Source organism: Podarcis cretensis, assembly GCF_951804945.1.
Source record: "Podarcis cretensis genome assembly, chromosome: 4".
NCBI lineage: Eukaryota > Metazoa > Chordata > Lepidosauria > Squamata > Lacertidae > Podarcis > Podarcis cretensis.
The window spans coordinates 17,276,503-17,292,760 of record NC_137173.1 but is presented as its reverse complement, the minus strand read 5'-3'; the positions used below and the strand labels follow the sequence as shown (position 1 = coordinate 17,292,760).

The 16,258-nt window shown below is 41.7% G+C and overlaps 1 protein-coding gene across 4 annotated transcripts in view; it reads right to left on the bottom strand.

Annotated features, from left to right (window-relative positions):
* Positions 1 to 16,258, bottom strand: part of CEP295 (centrosomal protein 295) — a 38,741-nt gene that overhangs the window by 9,436 nt on the left and 13,047 nt on the right. For 3 of the 4 annotated variants that reach the window (XM_079973257.1, XM_079973259.1, XM_079973258.1), the window contains 15 exons: positions 15,088 to 15,271; positions 13,512 to 13,661; positions 12,223 to 12,447; positions 11,015 to 11,121; positions 9,739 to 9,948; positions 8,780 to 8,895; positions 7,656 to 8,667; positions 6,524 to 6,701; positions 5,896 to 6,048; positions 5,322 to 5,537; positions 4,119 to 4,225; positions 3,046 to 3,193; positions 2,611 to 2,847; positions 1,029 to 1,162; positions 484 to 628 (listed from right to left, as the gene is read on the bottom strand). In XM_079973257.1, coding sequence (XP_079829383.1) covers positions 484 to 628; positions 1,029 to 1,162; positions 2,611 to 2,847; positions 3,046 to 3,193; positions 4,119 to 4,225; positions 5,322 to 5,537; positions 5,896 to 6,048; positions 6,524 to 6,701; positions 7,656 to 8,667; positions 8,780 to 8,895; positions 9,739 to 9,948; positions 11,015 to 11,121; positions 12,223 to 12,447; positions 13,512 to 13,661; positions 15,088 to 15,271 — 3,322 coding nt within the window. The remainder of the gene's footprint in view (positions 1 to 483; positions 629 to 1,028; positions 1,163 to 2,610; positions 2,848 to 3,045; positions 3,194 to 4,118; positions 4,226 to 5,321; positions 5,538 to 5,895; positions 6,049 to 6,523; positions 6,702 to 7,655; positions 8,668 to 8,779; positions 8,896 to 9,738; positions 9,949 to 11,014; positions 11,122 to 12,222; positions 12,448 to 13,511; positions 13,662 to 15,087; positions 15,272 to 16,258) is intronic. The other variant, XM_079973260.1, reaches the window with a different exon arrangement.

Here is a 16,258-nt window from a genome sequence, read left to right as displayed (position 1 = left end):
GTTTGAATCCCCGCGACGGGGTGAGCTCCTGTTGCTCGGTCCCAGCTCCTGCCAACCTAGCAGTTCGAAAGCACGTCAAAGTGCAAATAGATAAATAGGTACCGCTTCGGCGGGAAGGTAAACGGCGTTTCCGTGCGCTGCTCTGGTTTGCCAGAAGTGGTTTAGTCATGCTGGCCACATGACCCAGAAGCTGTCTGCGGACAAACGCCGGCTCCCTCGGCCCATAGAGCGAGATGAGCACTGCAACCCCAGAGTCGGTCACGACTGGACCTAATGGTAAGGGGTACCTTTACCTTTATGTTTATGAGTATCTCCAGGCTTGGTTATGCACATTGCACTTTAATTTATTGTTTAGTAGGTTTATGAGTTTATATACCTATTCTAGTAAAATTGTCCTTTATATTCATAAGCCAGTTTTTGGTGTTGCTGGTTTGTTGGATTCCATTAACCGGCAACCAGAACAGTTTCTGTCCTGTGAATTACCTTGACTCTGCTCCTTTGCCTCCTTGCCACTCTGTTGCGTTGGTGGAATATCACTGAGTTTTCCTGTACTGAGAAGAGAAAGGTTGTTGCTTCCTTCTTCCAAGCTGGAAGCTGTTAATTCGTGGCTCTTCAATAAAGTGGAATTCTGCGGACAGAGAGAGACCAAGTACGTTATGAGAAATTTAAGAATTGAGAGATTCAAATTTTACTTTCAAGTAATATATCTGTTAAATGACAAGCCAACTGATAACATCCACTGTGGAATCTTACATGGCTCTGTAGTAATCTGAAGATAATTCACATCCCCACAGAAGAAACCTATTTGAAGACCTAACCTCTAGGGGTAAGGTGCGCTACAGCTTGTCACCCACCAGGTAAGGAGGAAAGAAATCTCCTGGACTTGCCCCTACGTCCCCTGAATTTTGTAAGATTACAAACCGCTTCAACACTATAAATACCAGAAATGGTTTTACATGAGAATAACAGTAATCAGTTCTAAACTGTAATAACCCGTGATGTGTAGGAATAAATACTTTTTTAAATACCTTGCTTAGGTTCTTGCTGTTCTGAGAAAAGGTTGAGAGCGTATCAAAGTCAGGTCTTGGTTCCAAAGGCTTAAAAAGCTCACGGTGGAAATTTGGAAAACTTCTCTCAAGGTCAGTAGTATCGACTGCTAGATCTTAAAAAAACAAAAACGAAAGGTTAAAAGGAAAATCGACTGTTGCCAAAACAGTATGCTTCACATCACACATTAAACACAATGGCAAAGAGGCAGCATGTGCATTTATAAATAAACAGCTAAACACTCTTTAATACTTTCACATCTTCAAAGATGGTCTTCTGGGATAATCTCCACTCAATCCAGCAGTCTCAACATTTAAAAGGTTGTACCAAATGGTCACAATCATTTAAAAATACAGTGGTACCTCTGGTTAAGTACTCAATTCGTTCTGGAGGTCTGTTCTTAACCTGAAGCACTACTTTAGCTAATGGGGCCTCCTGCTGCTGCTGCGCCACCGGAGCATGATTTCTGTTCTCACCCAGAAGCAGAGGTACTATTTCTGGGTTAGCAGAGTCTGTAACCTGAAGCACATGTAACCTGAAGCATATGTAACCTGAGGTACCACGGTATGTATTAATTTATCATACCTGAGGTAACCTGAGGTACCACGGTATGTATTAATTTATCATACTTTTAAAACGCCCTTAATCCTGTAGGACCCCAAGGCATGGTTATTAAAACTCTTAACATCCCAAACTATACAGCAGGAATGGGGAACCTGTGACCCTTCAGATGATGTTGGGAGTACAAACACTCATGACACCACTGGTTGTCAATCATGCTGGGCAGGGCTGCTGGGAGTTCTAGTCCAACTTTATCTGCAGGACCACAGGTTCCACATTCTGCTATACAGCAAAAACATTTCCATCAGTACACAGCAGCAACAGCCGTAATACTCAACCCTATGCAATCTCTCAAAGGCATGAATTTAAAAAATGTGTCTTAAGTTGTCAACAAGGAAGACAGCCATACTTCCAGGAGACAGAGTGCCATAACCATCCAGTAAGCCCCTATATCCCATATAGAGGTTATAGTCATTGGCAAGACTTGAAACAGGGCTTTCCCCACAACTCTCAAGGCTCCAAGTCACAAGGTGTAAAGACTAAGGAGAATCAACCAGCACCTCATCCCACCCATTTCTCCCAATCAGGGCGACCAAGGTGGTTTTCTGCGCCAAACCCAGAACTGAAGCCAGGTTGAAATGGGTATAGAGAGATGCATTTTTAGTATAGCTACAAAACTGTTTACCAACAATACAAACTGCAACAAGAATGGGAAATCCAAAAATGAAGTAGGTGAGGAGGTTATATCAAACAAGAGGTTCATTGAATCAACATGTTGCAGACTCTACTGGTCTTTGTTCTGTGAAATTCAGATATACCTCCTATTTCTCATGCTTTCAAGCTATGGTATAGTATTATGACCTTAGCCGTGCACCTTTGTCCAGCCCTATAAAGAAGAATATGTTGCTTGGACAACACACAAAATTAAGTTTAAAAGAAATACAAATTCATTCCCCCTGAATACTTCTGAATTTGCTATTTTTCACCTTCTACTAACATTACCATGGGAAGAGACGTTGCTTAAAGATGACCAGCTGAAATCTCTTGTATATTTGTCTATGATCTGCTGAATTTTACGTCGATCCGAGTGCAACATTTCTCCAAACAGATGGGAGCCAGGAGCTTCTGAAGGATCATCCTGTTTACACAGCAGAGAAACTGAAGGACCCAAAGCAGTATTTGCTTTCTCTTTCAAAGGAGAACTGAAATGACCCGGTTGTTTCCTGCCTGAATGCGACTCTGCAAGACATAGCACAACCATGCTCAACTTCGTAAAAAATTCCGTGCAAATCAAGAAAATAAATGGTTCGATCCATAATTAAAAGAGCTGTGCAACTTATTCAGACTACTCCACAGCACACTTTCATGTCGGACACAGCCATGTAAAATAAACAGAAAAACCCAGTCTATTGTATTACAGTTTGTAAGAAAATGTACCTGTATTGGCAAGACTTCTATCAGGATTGGAATTGGCAATGAAGCTGGTAGCAGAAAGCGAAGATGAAGTGAAATAGCCACATGCTACCTGTTGTGTAGATGTCTGTGGACTTAATGAAGAAGGGCACCATTCTGCAGAAAGTGTTACCTAAGGCAGTAATACATATGAAATATAACGATTATGAATTCCAAAACTCCAAGTGCTCGGAATTGCAACACATTTTGTTCTGAGCTCAGGTCAAGTGTAAAAACCTCCATGTATTCAATTGTCAGTGCACATCAGGCTCATCATTGCTCAGTAAAGTCTCTCTGTCTCTCTCATTCATTCATTCATTCATTCACTCACTCAAATTCCACTCACTCACTCATTCACTCGTTCCATTCACGCATTCATCCAACAGTAACCATACATCACAAATCACCATGCTCTCAATTCAGACTTGTATTGCTTCCCAGAACAGTTTACAAATCATGCACCGCACAGACCAGTTGATCTTTTTGGTGCTCAGATTTGGCTAATTCTCATCACAGAGTCACTGAGTAAGAGGCTCTCAGAGGAAAAGTGAAGCAATGCAAGACAGAGTCGTGCTTATTTACTAATGGAAAGTGGTTTGTGTCTTTTTCTAATGTTATACGGTATAAGAGATGTAAACGTCAGGTTTTTAAAATAAGTAATACTATTCAAAATATAATGCCTTGTTTTCCAGATTATTATTTTTTAATAGTCAAAGACAATTAAAGGAGAATTTTAACTCCACAAATGAGGGAAGCAGACTGCACAGCTGGTGCTATATTCAGCAGTGCTGCGTTCCATTTAGTATTTTGTCGCCAGAAAACTTTTGCAAAACAAAACTAGATATGAAAGTTAAAGAAAAAGAGCGGAGCTTTTCAGAGCTCCCTAAAGCAAAACCAAGAATGAACAGCTCTCACATCTGAATGCAAGTTTGTAATTAACAGTTCCAATTAAATTTTTTATTTTTTTTTGGGAAAAAACACAAAGATTAGAGAAAAGGAAGCAAGCTCGTTTAAAATAAATGCTGTGTATTACACGTTAAAACCCAGTAGTGACTAACCATACAATCAGGTCTAAATGAAGGATCAGGATACGTAGCTATTATCTTTCCAGTATCATCAGAGCTTGGTAAGCCTCGATCTCTAAGACGGAGTTCGCAGGAGTGGGCTGAACACACAAAAATAAAATAAATCAGAATGAGAAAGAGTAGGAAAACAGCAAGCATTTATGAATCTGAACAGGTTTTATTCCGAAAGCCATTCCCACTTCTTCATTTCTGCCCAGGTTTGCTTCCATTTATCAGAGAGTACATGCTCTGCCTCCATTTCATATGTTGCAATCTCACCTGCACACAGAAGAGCACGTCCTTCATAGACTTTGTTTGGAAATACCAGCTACTGCTCTGCAGAACAGGAGTTCTCTCAGGGACTTAGAATGATTCATACCAGGACAGAAAGAAAACCTAACTTATTCAGAGCTGAAAATGTTCTAACAACCATTTAATACATTATGGCGTTGTCAGTTTGATTTTAGGGGTGAAAATCAAGGTGCTGCTTTTGATAAGAGGCCAATTAATGGCTTCGGCTCAACAAACTGCCATGTTGTTGATCAGAAGTCCCCAAACTTTGGGGGCCTGAGGGCACATTTGGAAAACTAAGAAACGGCTGCCACTATTGCAACATGGTCTCCTTTATGAGGAAGGGCATGATATAAATTGGTTAAATAAATCAACAGAAACAAAATCAAACCCATTTCACAGATGAACCCCTCTCCTAAAACTGGACTAAACACTTACACATACCAAAACAAATAAAACACAGATAAGAAAACAGGCAACTCCATTTCCCCAAAAGAATGCCTCCCCACCCCCCAAAAATCTAAAAGGTGTTTTTTTAAAAAACAAAACAAAACTTGATTATTTTTTTGACGGGGCAAGCGGACCTAACAGGCACCAAGAGGGGTGGTTGAAGGGCACTGTGTTGCCATCAGGTGTTCTGCTGGAGACCAAAGGAAGCTCTCAGCTATATTACCCATGCACTAAATTGAATCAACTTGTTATGGGAGCTATTATGTAATGGCCTCCCCTTGGAGTTTAGGGTTTCTTCAGATTCAGTGCCGTGGCACATTAGCTTTCCATGGATCTAATATAAAGCAGACACAATATTTGGCTTAAGCTAACATTAGCATCATTGGGTTTGACGAGGCAGATTGCAAACCAAAAGGGCCCCAACCCATCCATGCTTCAGAAAGCAACACTTCTCACCCGAGTCACACAAGCCACCAGCTTCCATCGCTGACTTTTCACACCATAATTCACTGAACTGGATCTCACTTTCATCAGAACTTGGTTCTTGGACATCCACCATAATTCTTAATAAATCTGTTTCTTCATGGAGATCTTCATCTAGACTGATGCTGGACTGCCACTTATGGGCCCTTGAAGCCTGGCAAGTATCTCCAGTAAGAGGTTCTCTGTAACCTGCAAGTGTCAGTTGCCAATTGTTAGAAGTAAAGACCAATACTTGACTGAACTTTTAAAATACCTTATTTCAATTGGAAAATTAAAAAAGGATCCCTTTTGAAAGCAGCTTGATTCGGCTGCTGCGCAGCCCTAACAGATTTTGTAGCGGCAATACCGTATTTTTGTAGGTTCCTTCTGCTCTAAGCACTACTTAGTGAGAGGATATTGGATTTGTTCGCCAATCATTACCTTGGAATTATGCTCCGCAATTTCTGATACGTCTAGGAAAGGTCAGAAGCTTTCGGATTTTACAGCAAGAGAGGATGAGCCATAGCATGTAAGAACTTCTGATCGACACCACACTTTTACAATTTACCTGTAGAGGAAAGTCTGCCACTCCGTGGTGTGTCAAGTTCTGGTATAGCGCTAAGTTCATGCTGTTCCAAATCGAGCCCTAGCTTTATTTTTGACAAAGGCGGCTTTGAAAGTCTCCATGTCTGTTCTCTTCCCCAGATGTCTTGAAATCGCTCTGTAAAGTAAAGGTAAGCTCAGGTGACCTGACCTGCAACTGATATAGCAGCTGGAACACTGAGCTACAAACTAAGAGATCCCCAGTTAACATTTCACTTCTGCTCAGCCTGAGGCATGTCATTCTCTCAGCAATCCAAGGAAAACAATACTTACCTTTGTTCCATGGCTGGGAAATAAATACTTTTACCCTACTAGGGAGGTGCCTGCAGGCATCAGGTTACACCTGGGATTCTGATCCCCATTTTTGAAAACCTGTGTTTCACTTAAGGCATGAAATAGGTCTGAGTAGCAGTCAGGCTTTCCTCTTTTAAAAAATGGGATCAGCCAGTTCATCCTAGAATCCCTGATGAAGAGTTCTGGAGAGCTGTGCAGTATATTTTGCTCCAAGTCTGAAAACAGATCAATTTGAAGGAAGAAGGGAACTCAAAACAGACACAAAAGCAGGTTAACTTGACATAACAAAAGGTGCTTACCGATCTGTTCATTTGGACGAGCACTATGAAACAAAATGTCCTTTTCAGCACGACTGCTCATATCAGCGACATGAACCATTTCTTGGTTGCTGTCTTTTGCTCCTAGTGTTGGCAGCAGATGGAAGTCATCAGTCTCTCGCTGCTCTGTCATATCTCTGCATGTGCTGGACCGTCCTGCCTATAAGTAGAAATTAAGAGTACCTAAACACAAGCATTTTCCCCCCACTGTAAGGCATCACACACATCCAAGAGATGATTAGATATTTAGAGCAATTCTAGGGTTGCTTACTTATAAGTTCTACTGTGTTTAATGGGGTTTACTCCCAAGTAAATGCACACCAAATTGCAACCTATACATAGAACTGGAGCAGCCTTATTACTAATCCATCTACCCAGGAGTGTGTCTGCCAGAAAGAGGCTAGATCCTTTTACTAAACATTAAAAGTTTTGAATCTGGGATCTCCAAATTGCAAAGGATGCACTCCACCACTGAACTGTGCATGTCGCCCCTTTTCCAGGGACTTTCAGTTATGTTCACAGAGCTGATTCAGAATAAAAAAGCTAAGATTAAAAAAATGATTTCAAAAATGCTCTTCCATTAATACACTGAAGAAGGGAGGAACGTTTTCCTTTAAAACTGTGGCAAGAACAGAGCTAATGGGAAGTGTGTGGGTGAGAGAGAAGCAGAAATGTTTTCTGAGGCCTGAAATAGAAGCATTCATAACTTTGAGGGGAAATTGGTATTTTCTCCCAAAGTTATGAGTGAAATACTTTCAAAAGCTGTGCTTTGAAAATATTGTTACAGCCAACTCACATTGCTGCCAAAGTAGTTGTTTGAACAAAGGCGTTTAAAATTTAATATACCAAAATTATATGGTAAATTATACTCTTCACATACTTAAAAACAGAAATATTTAGGATACATTTCAGTGCTTCCCAAAATATCACCCCCCTAAAAAACAGAATTCATAATTTCCAGAAATTATACATCTCTAGACAAGAGTTGACTGAAACGATGGCAATGAAAGTGCAGCTGCTCAAAGTTTAGGAAAACAAATCAGAGAGAAGTTCTCATTTTGAATTAAACTGAAGAGCAGTCAAAATGTTTTCATGCCATGTATTTAAAGCATACCTTTTTAATAAACTCCTTTAAAGCTTCCTGCTGCTGTTCCATTTGTTGTTTCAGCTGAGTATGTTTTTTCATGAGCAAGTCCTCTTGTACCTTCTGCCGAGAAAGAAGAGCTTCCCTTTGCTTATCTAGCTGCTCTTGTAGTTCTTTCAAGTGTTCTTGCTGAGCTTGAATGCTCTCAGAGGAAGACATCATTCTGTCCCTTAATTCCACTATATCAGAATAACCAGGCGTGGATCCACTTCCATTTTTTAACGCGTGGGATTCCTGGGTCTTTTGACTCTCGCTAGAAACAAAGGAAAGCACAGACGAGAGGGGCCGCAAAGGAGGGAGGTTAGCTTGCTCCAAGGTTGTTCTTGTCCAACTTTCGGGAGGTTTGTGCTGGTGCTTTAAGGTTGCTGGCAGGAGAATCTTCTCCGCTGAAGGTGCATGAGACGTCAGTTTATCAGACCAGAGTGTTTCTGCAGACACAGAAGAGCTGCCCACAGGGAAAGTGAATGGGGCATGCTGTGTTTGAGCCACCGGCTGAGTTGTAACAGAAGTGTCCTGTGACTTAAGCGTTAATGATTCTGGAATGCTGTGAAATTCCAATGACTGTGCTGAAGGTGTCTCCACTGCGCCCGGTTCTTCTGTCTGTTGGTGTGAACCGTAAGCCTGTGTCAACTGAAAAAGCCTTTGGTCCTCCAGAGTACATACATGCCCGCTGCCCACATCAAACCGTTGTTCTGTTCCCCCCTGCTGTGATGATGGCACTGCCAACATCCAAGGCGGTTTTGAATGCTCAGCTGACTCTTGTACAGGAGCAGTCCCAAATGGCTGGTCTGCTGCTAGATGAACTCTCTGCAAACCACGATATCCTTGTAATTGTGAAGGCGTGTCAGGGACAGAATATTGCTGTGTACGTCTGTTGGCAGGGCCTAACAATGACTCAGAAACTGAGCGGTATCTCTGTTTCAGCTTGTTCTGATACTCATGCAGACGCTTCCTGGCTTCTTCGACCGAAACTCTGTGCATCCTAAAAGAGACATATATTTATATATTTGAGCAGGTAACACTTTTCAGGAGCAGTACTGCCAAGATAGCATCAAACAGGTAGCCAGGAATCTCTTGTGTTGACAGAAAAATACCTGTTTTGGATAAGAAGGCGTTGCTGATAGTCGCGAATCATCTGTATATGATCGTCCTCTGTATGATCACCCTCTACAGAACTGCCGGCTGCCTGTAGCTCTATGGCTCTTTCAAGCTAAAGAGAAATTAAATGAAGAAAATATCAAGCACTGTGCAAAAGGCAATCACTTGAATCAGTTCTGTGGGGAACAGTTAGTTTCTGTTCCAAAGGCAACAGCGGTCACAATATGACAGTACAGTGGTGCCTCACAAGACGAAAAGAATCCGTTCCGCGAGTCTCTTCGTCTTGCGGTTTTTTCGTCTTGCGAAGCAAGCCCATTAGCGGCTTAGCGCTATTAGCGACTTAGCGGATCAGCTGATAAGCGGCTTAGCGGATCAGCTGATAAGCGGCTTAGCGGATCAGCTGATAAGTGGCTTAGCGGATCAGCTGATAAGCGGCTTAGCGGCTTAGAAAAAGGGGGGGAGAGAAAAAAACCCGCAGGAACTCGCAAGACATTTTCGTCTTGCGAAGCAAGCCCATAGGAAATTCGTTTTGCGAAGCACCTCCAAAACGGAAAACCCTTTTGTCTAGCGGGTTTTCCGTCTTGCGAGGCATTCGTCTTGCGGGGCACCACTGTATTTACTGAGGTGGATTTTCTTTGAGGGTAGCCATATGCTTTACATGCATGGTGTGGATCCACCCTTATAAATACATCCAAACTGGGGGTCACGATTTGTTTCATTCCAAACAAACCACGATCTTAAGCAAAGGCTTATGATTGGCTTACGAATCATGGTCTCTTTGAGCAGAATCAACCATTTCAAGGGAAAACCTGTGGTTTGTTGCTCCTGCTCATGAGGTGGCAGGAGTGATCTTCATTTTCACATGGAAGCATCATCTATGGCTTAGTATAATGTGAACAGCCACAGAATTAGCAAATCCAGCATTATGTCAGGCAAAACAACTTTTCTCCTTCACCTTATGTTGTACTTCCTGCTGCTGGTGTACAAAGGGGACCCTAATATCCACTTGTTCCGTTTGGGATTCTTGATCTTTCATTTCTTGCTCTTTTTTAAATTCCTGTTCCTGGCGCTGCAACTGAGCCTTCAGAAAATCAGCCTCCAGACGTTTCTTCTGCTGTTCAATTTGCTGTAGCAATGCCAACTGCTGTTGCTTTTGGTGCTCTATCTAGTCAAAGGAATAGCAATTCCATATGTCAGTTACAGAAGGAATCCATGGTACACAATGAACCTCCCATTAAATAAATTCTTTGACAGAACAACATTTATCACAAGTATTAATTTGGATAAAATACAGAATCACAAAATAGTTACTCATCAAGAGATTCTTGCAATTAGTAAAAACTACACTGCTTCCCTGTAATTAAACTTTCTATGGAAACAACACTGAGAATAAATAATAACACTCATAAATTTACAATACAGCTTTGATTTGTATGATACTACAGTCATATCATAGTGATCACAGATGTCTAAGAAAAGGAAGAGTGAAACCTAGAAATTAAATTGAAGTTAACTGGATATTTAAGACTGACTTCTATGCAGTCCTGGCATTGTGACTGTCACAAGTTTGAAACCATGCAAGTACAAGCTTACATTAGCAATTATTCTTGGCTGTCAGAAGGAACGAAATGAGAGAACTCTATCAATTGTGTAGGTTTCCATTCCTCTCACCCCACAGAGTAGAGCAGGGATAGGAATCTCAGGAAGGGCGGGGGGGCAGGCCACACACCCCTCCCAAACCATCCACTTGTGTGTTGTTGCCTTGCTGCAATGTGCCCTTGAACTCTGACAACTGCTTGCCTGGAAGATGGAGGTGTCTGTGTAGAAACTAGGGTACTTTACACAGGTATATTTGCATTCATGGCTCCACCCACTTTTGCCTCTGACCCTGGAAGGCTGCCCAGAAGGGAATGTGGAAACTCAGGCCAAAAAGGTTTCCCATCCCAGGTGTAGAGAATAGTTAAAGCTATTGTGCAGGTCACTGTGGGAAACAGCCGGGTGTTTTTGTGTTTCATACTTTTTCATTATCCTGACGTTTAGCGTTAATTGTTCTTGAAATGAGTTTTCTGACATTGTTTCCTGTAATTTGAAATTGAAACACTAGTGACTTAAGTGCCCCATCTTATTGATGTTAATTCATATTCTGCTCTTCATTATTCACACAGCCCCAGAGGGAGGGACAACACTGGCATATCATAATGGAACTGCTGTAGAATGAAAAACAGTTATACCTGGTTTTGTCTTTCTGCTTCCTTTCTGAGTTTAGTTGCTTGTTCTTGTGGGTGATCTAGAACTACATTTCCAGCAACAATACTTTGGTCCAGTATCTGTGGCAGTTCTAGGTAGACACACATAAAACATGAATATGTAGATTAAGGATAGTTACTTATGTTAGACCCTGCATCATTTTATATAATTTATTATTTTAATTTCTATGCCACCCTTCATCTTAGATGAAGGGCAGTTTACAATATAAACACACAAAAACCACAGTATAGCCTTAGTTCTTTTGATAACAAATTAAAGTCATCTTACAAATTATGACAGTCATACTGATGCCACCACTGCTGGTCAGCTTCCAAAGAGGTGTTTCAGCTCACAGAAGGGGTTTGTGTCCTCACCCTGTTCCCTATCTAGCTTTTTTTTCCTGCTGGCAGGAAAAAGTTATTTGAAGATGTGTAGGAATAATTCTGTGTCCAGGGCAGTTGGTACGCAGGCTGAGATCCTACCTGCCCCTGGACTGCCTTGTGCATGCTCTGGTTATCTCCCGCTTGGACTACTGCAATGTGCTCTACGTGGGGCTACCTTTGAAGGTGACCCGGAAACTACAACTAATCCAGAATGCGGCAGCTAGACTGGTGACTGGGAGTGGCCGCCGGGACCATATAACACCGGTCCTGAGAGATCTGCATTGGCTCCCAGTACGTTTCCGAACACAATTCAAAGTGTTGGTGCTGACCTTTAAAGCCCTAAACAGCCTCAGTCCTGTATACCTGAAGGAGCATCTCCACCCCATCGTTCAGCCCGGACACAGAGATCCAGCACCGAGGGCCTTCTGGTGGTTCCCTCATTGCGAGAAGTGAGGTTACGGGGAACCAAACAGAGGGCCTTCTCAGTAGTGGCACCCGCCCTGTGGAACATCCTCCATCAGATGTCAAGGAAATAAGCAGCTATCCTATTTTTAAAAGACATCTGAAGGAAGCCCTGTTTAGGGAAGTTTTTAATATTTAATTTAATGCTGTATTGTTTTTAACACTCGATTGGGAGCCGCCCGGTGTGGCTGGGGAAACTCAGCCAGATGGGGGGGGGCATCATCATCATCATCATCATCATCATTATTTGCTCCTTTGGCTCACAAATTAGTTTCAAAGTTCTTTGAATCCTGATCATCATCATGGTCAGTTTTAATTCCTAAGTGCAACCCCCCCCCCAAACATACCCCTGGCTTCAGAGACAGGATCATTCTTTGGTTCAGGCTCAGATTCGGAGTCGTATAATCTTCTCTCTCTACTAGAAATTGTTCCAGATTCAATTGACTCAATTTCACTTGTAATTTCGGGTTCACTTCCCGTTGTCCAATGGTCTTTTTGGTTCCTGATCTTGTTTAGCAATTTTTTAAGAGCCAATTTTGACTGAGGCTCGGGTGGCTTTTCAACTTCACTACCTAAAATAAACCAACAGTACACACATGAGCAAGAAAACCAAGGAAGCTGTTCTTACAAGAGAGTAACCCATGTAACTCATGGTTTGGTGCGACGTTCAAATGCGGTCAAGATGTTAAGGCCTGGCATCACTGGACAGGACCTGCATAGGCCAGAGTCACTTTCAAGTGACTAATATACAGAGGAGGGCAACCAAGATAATAAAGGGTGTGGAAGCTAAGCCTTTGGAAGGACAGTTGAGGGAAAAGGAGACTGAGAGGGTGATATGACAGCCATCTTTAAATATCTCTGGGCTGTTACATGGAAGATGGAGCAAGCTTGTTTTCTGCTGCTCCAGAGGGTAGGACCCAAACCAATGGATTCAAATGGTAAGAAAAGATGTTCCGACTAGGCATAGGGAAGAACTTTCTGATAGTAATAGCTGTTTGGCAGTGAAAACAGACTGCTTTGCAAGGAGATGTACTCTGCATGATGGGAGGCTTTTAAGCAGAGACTGGATGGGCATCTGTTAGGGATTATTTAGCTGTGATTCCTGCATCGCATGGGGTTGGACTAGATGACCCTTGGGAGTCCCAGTTCCAAGGTTCTGAATTTGGAACAGATTACAAACTCATGAAACGGGCTGAAGTTTGCCAACCCAGGTCAATCGTTATTTCTTGTTACAAATATGAAATGTTTCAGTACTCTACCCCGCCACATATACTCTTAATCTCTGGCACATATACCCTTAGACTTTGCAGTGCCACCAAACTGCACATTCCTCCCCAAGGTCACACGGTTAACAGACAATTCTGAAACCACTGAGCAGGATCCAACTCAACCCACTGAAATTTCTCAAGTTTACTGATTCAAATAGGGCTACTCCAAGTATGACTAGCATTTTGTATCATCCAAATATCATATGCCAGTGTTTGGCAAGATATGCATCAATGTTTATTTCTATCCTTATCATTTGACAACTGCTTTATACCATCTTATATCCAGTAGTGACTATAACTGATAGGCCATACTTGTTTTCTAAGTGAATATTAATTAATAAGAATCAAGTTTTCAAGTTTTCTCTTACTACTTGGCTCACTGTCCTTCACCTCATCCGACAAACTTGGTGGCACCTCAAACACAGAACCTGGCTCCTGGGAAAGTTCCAGCTCCTCATCTTGAGACCTACTTGGCAAGGGCTGTGGGTCAAGGTGCAAAATAAGGTCTCCTTTCATTTCTGTGTAAAGAAATTAGACCATATGAAACCAACACACAACATTCTCTATTGAAAATTCCAACTACAGAGGAGGTGAGCAGTAGACATTTAATAATGTTTTTTTAATCACACAATGCCAAGGAAAGTGAAGCTATGAAGCAAGGTATTCAATTACACTAAAGACCAATTCAGAAGAACAACTATTTCTCTTACCACTAATGACTATCACTTAACATAAATTTATATTGTAGTGAAGCAACATGTAATGAAACTTCAGTCAATAACTAGTTGCAACATGGGCAAAATGGATGCCAGAATTCATTGTAAATATCACACTTGTAACAAAAATGCAAAAGTGTCAACCATCTAAGAATCCTTAGATATCCCCAAATTGAAATGGTTTTTGAGTTTAAACCGGTACTTTACAAACAAAAGTACACTACCTATGGTAGGGAAAATAAATAAGTTATCTGAGATGCTCTGTCTAAAAAAGTCCTGTACTGTATTATATATGTGAAAATTAGTTCATTGGGGGCGCAAGCTGCAATATGGCGATTCTAGAGCAGCCCTAAAATAATCCTAGTAACTGAGAATATTCAACTGTAGGCCAAAGATGGAGAATCTGTGACCCTGCAGGTGTTGATGGACTGTCAGCCCTGACCATTAGTTATACAGTAATACCTCTGGTTGTGAACAGTCCTCCTTGTGAATGCTTTAGGTTACGAGCTCCGCTAACCCAGAAGCGAACTGCTCATGGTAGCGAACTTTGCCCCGAGATGCAAGCAGAAATCGCACACCAGAGGCGTGCAGGCAGTGGGAGGCCCCATTCACGAAAGTGCGCCTCAGGATAAGAACGGTTTCCGGTTATGAACGGACCTCCAGAAAGAATTAAGTTCATAACCCGAGGTACCACTGTACTAGTTGGGACTGAAGGAACTTTGGAATCCAACCTAAACTGGAGGGTCACAGGTTCCCCATCCCTGCTGTAGGCCTAAAGTAGTATTCCCCCAATCTGTGTTGGCGTGGAGCTTTAAATGGAAGATGAGTTTCTGTGCAAGACCAATGGAACTGGCTAGGGACTACACAGAAGATTATATCATTGATCTTTCCAAAGCAGTGGTTTTCTAATTTCCTGTTTCTCCTAATCAATTTGTCTAGTGAAGTCCCCCCTGAAATCTGCCACAGAAAAACCAATGAACAGCATAGTGTGTATGCCAAAGTATGCATTCAGATTATGGGATGCACTGGCCAGGCCTGCTGGGCTTCACCACTGCCCTTTGGAAAATGACTGTGCAATACAAAATATGCTCAACCAATGTAAAACATAACGGTGGGCAAGCTTGTGTCTTTCAGGGAAGACTGCCTGACATTACTCCAATCTCCAATAAGCTGCAAAGGAATCTCTGGGTTCCCCATAACAGTCCAAAAGTCACTTATAAATACTTACTCCTGTCTCCAGTATACATGTCTTCGAAGGCACACTCCAGCTCTCTCTGCCATTCTTCCCTGATTTCCACACGCTTGTAGGGCGGCTGAAACAACTGGGGTGGCATCTGGGCAACAATCTGTCTTCTGCGTGCAAGGTCCATATTCTGCATATGTTCGAGCTCTTTCATTAGCTTTTCCCTGTCCTTTAACAGCAGAAAAAAATGTCCTATTAATAAGCTGTCACGCAAGCCAAGCCAGTTTATTTGACACAGCAAAGATACTTTTAAAGCTATGATGATGATTGCTTAATGTTGGGTACTTTCTGAAGACTCTCAGTTAGCAGGTCATAAAATTAACTTTAGAGGAGCGGCATTTATTCATGTAAATTACACTCTGCTGGACAGACAAGTTTGAATATATGCACGCGCACGCACACAAACAGTAGGCAGGGAAATGGAAGCTATCCATTTCAATAAGTACAAATGATGCTGTTGAGTTTTCAGCTAAATATACCGCTTTAAAAGCAACCTGAAATTCCTTTAAAAAGGGGAACAGTAATCTACTGCACATGATTTATAGATTAAATGCAGACATTTATTAGTCATACTTCATTATCAAACGTCAGTTTCATTTGAAGATATTAAGTGTAGAATTTCAGAAGGCATATTTTGTTAATTACCACTTAAAATGAAATATTGTTTCCTTTCTCCACAACATCAGGTACATTAAAATTCCATTAAATATTCTGTGAAGACAAGCCCACATTATTCCCCCTTAGTATCCTAGCTTTCTAGTGCATCTGAATTAATACAGCCACAAGAAATAAATCTCAAATGCAGGAAGCTGAAGTTACAGAGCAGAGAGAACAAGGGTTGGGCTTTTTAATATGTCACCTCTTAGTACCCACTAGAAGTCAGGCCTACAGGACAACCCCCAAGTAAATGAAACACTGGAAACAACTGCATAGATTTTACCTGCTTTTTACATTAGCTTTAAAGCCTTCATTTTTTAATAGACTTAATTCTATTGTGATTTTCAACACGGTACACTTTTTTATTATTCCACATTGGCTTGGGTCCTGAGCTGGCAGAGAGGGGAACTGCTGAAAACTACTTGAGTAGAGGCACCTTTCAGGAAGGCTTTTATGGAAGAAGCAAGAATGAACTCCTTCTGCAAGCTTCCTTCTACTC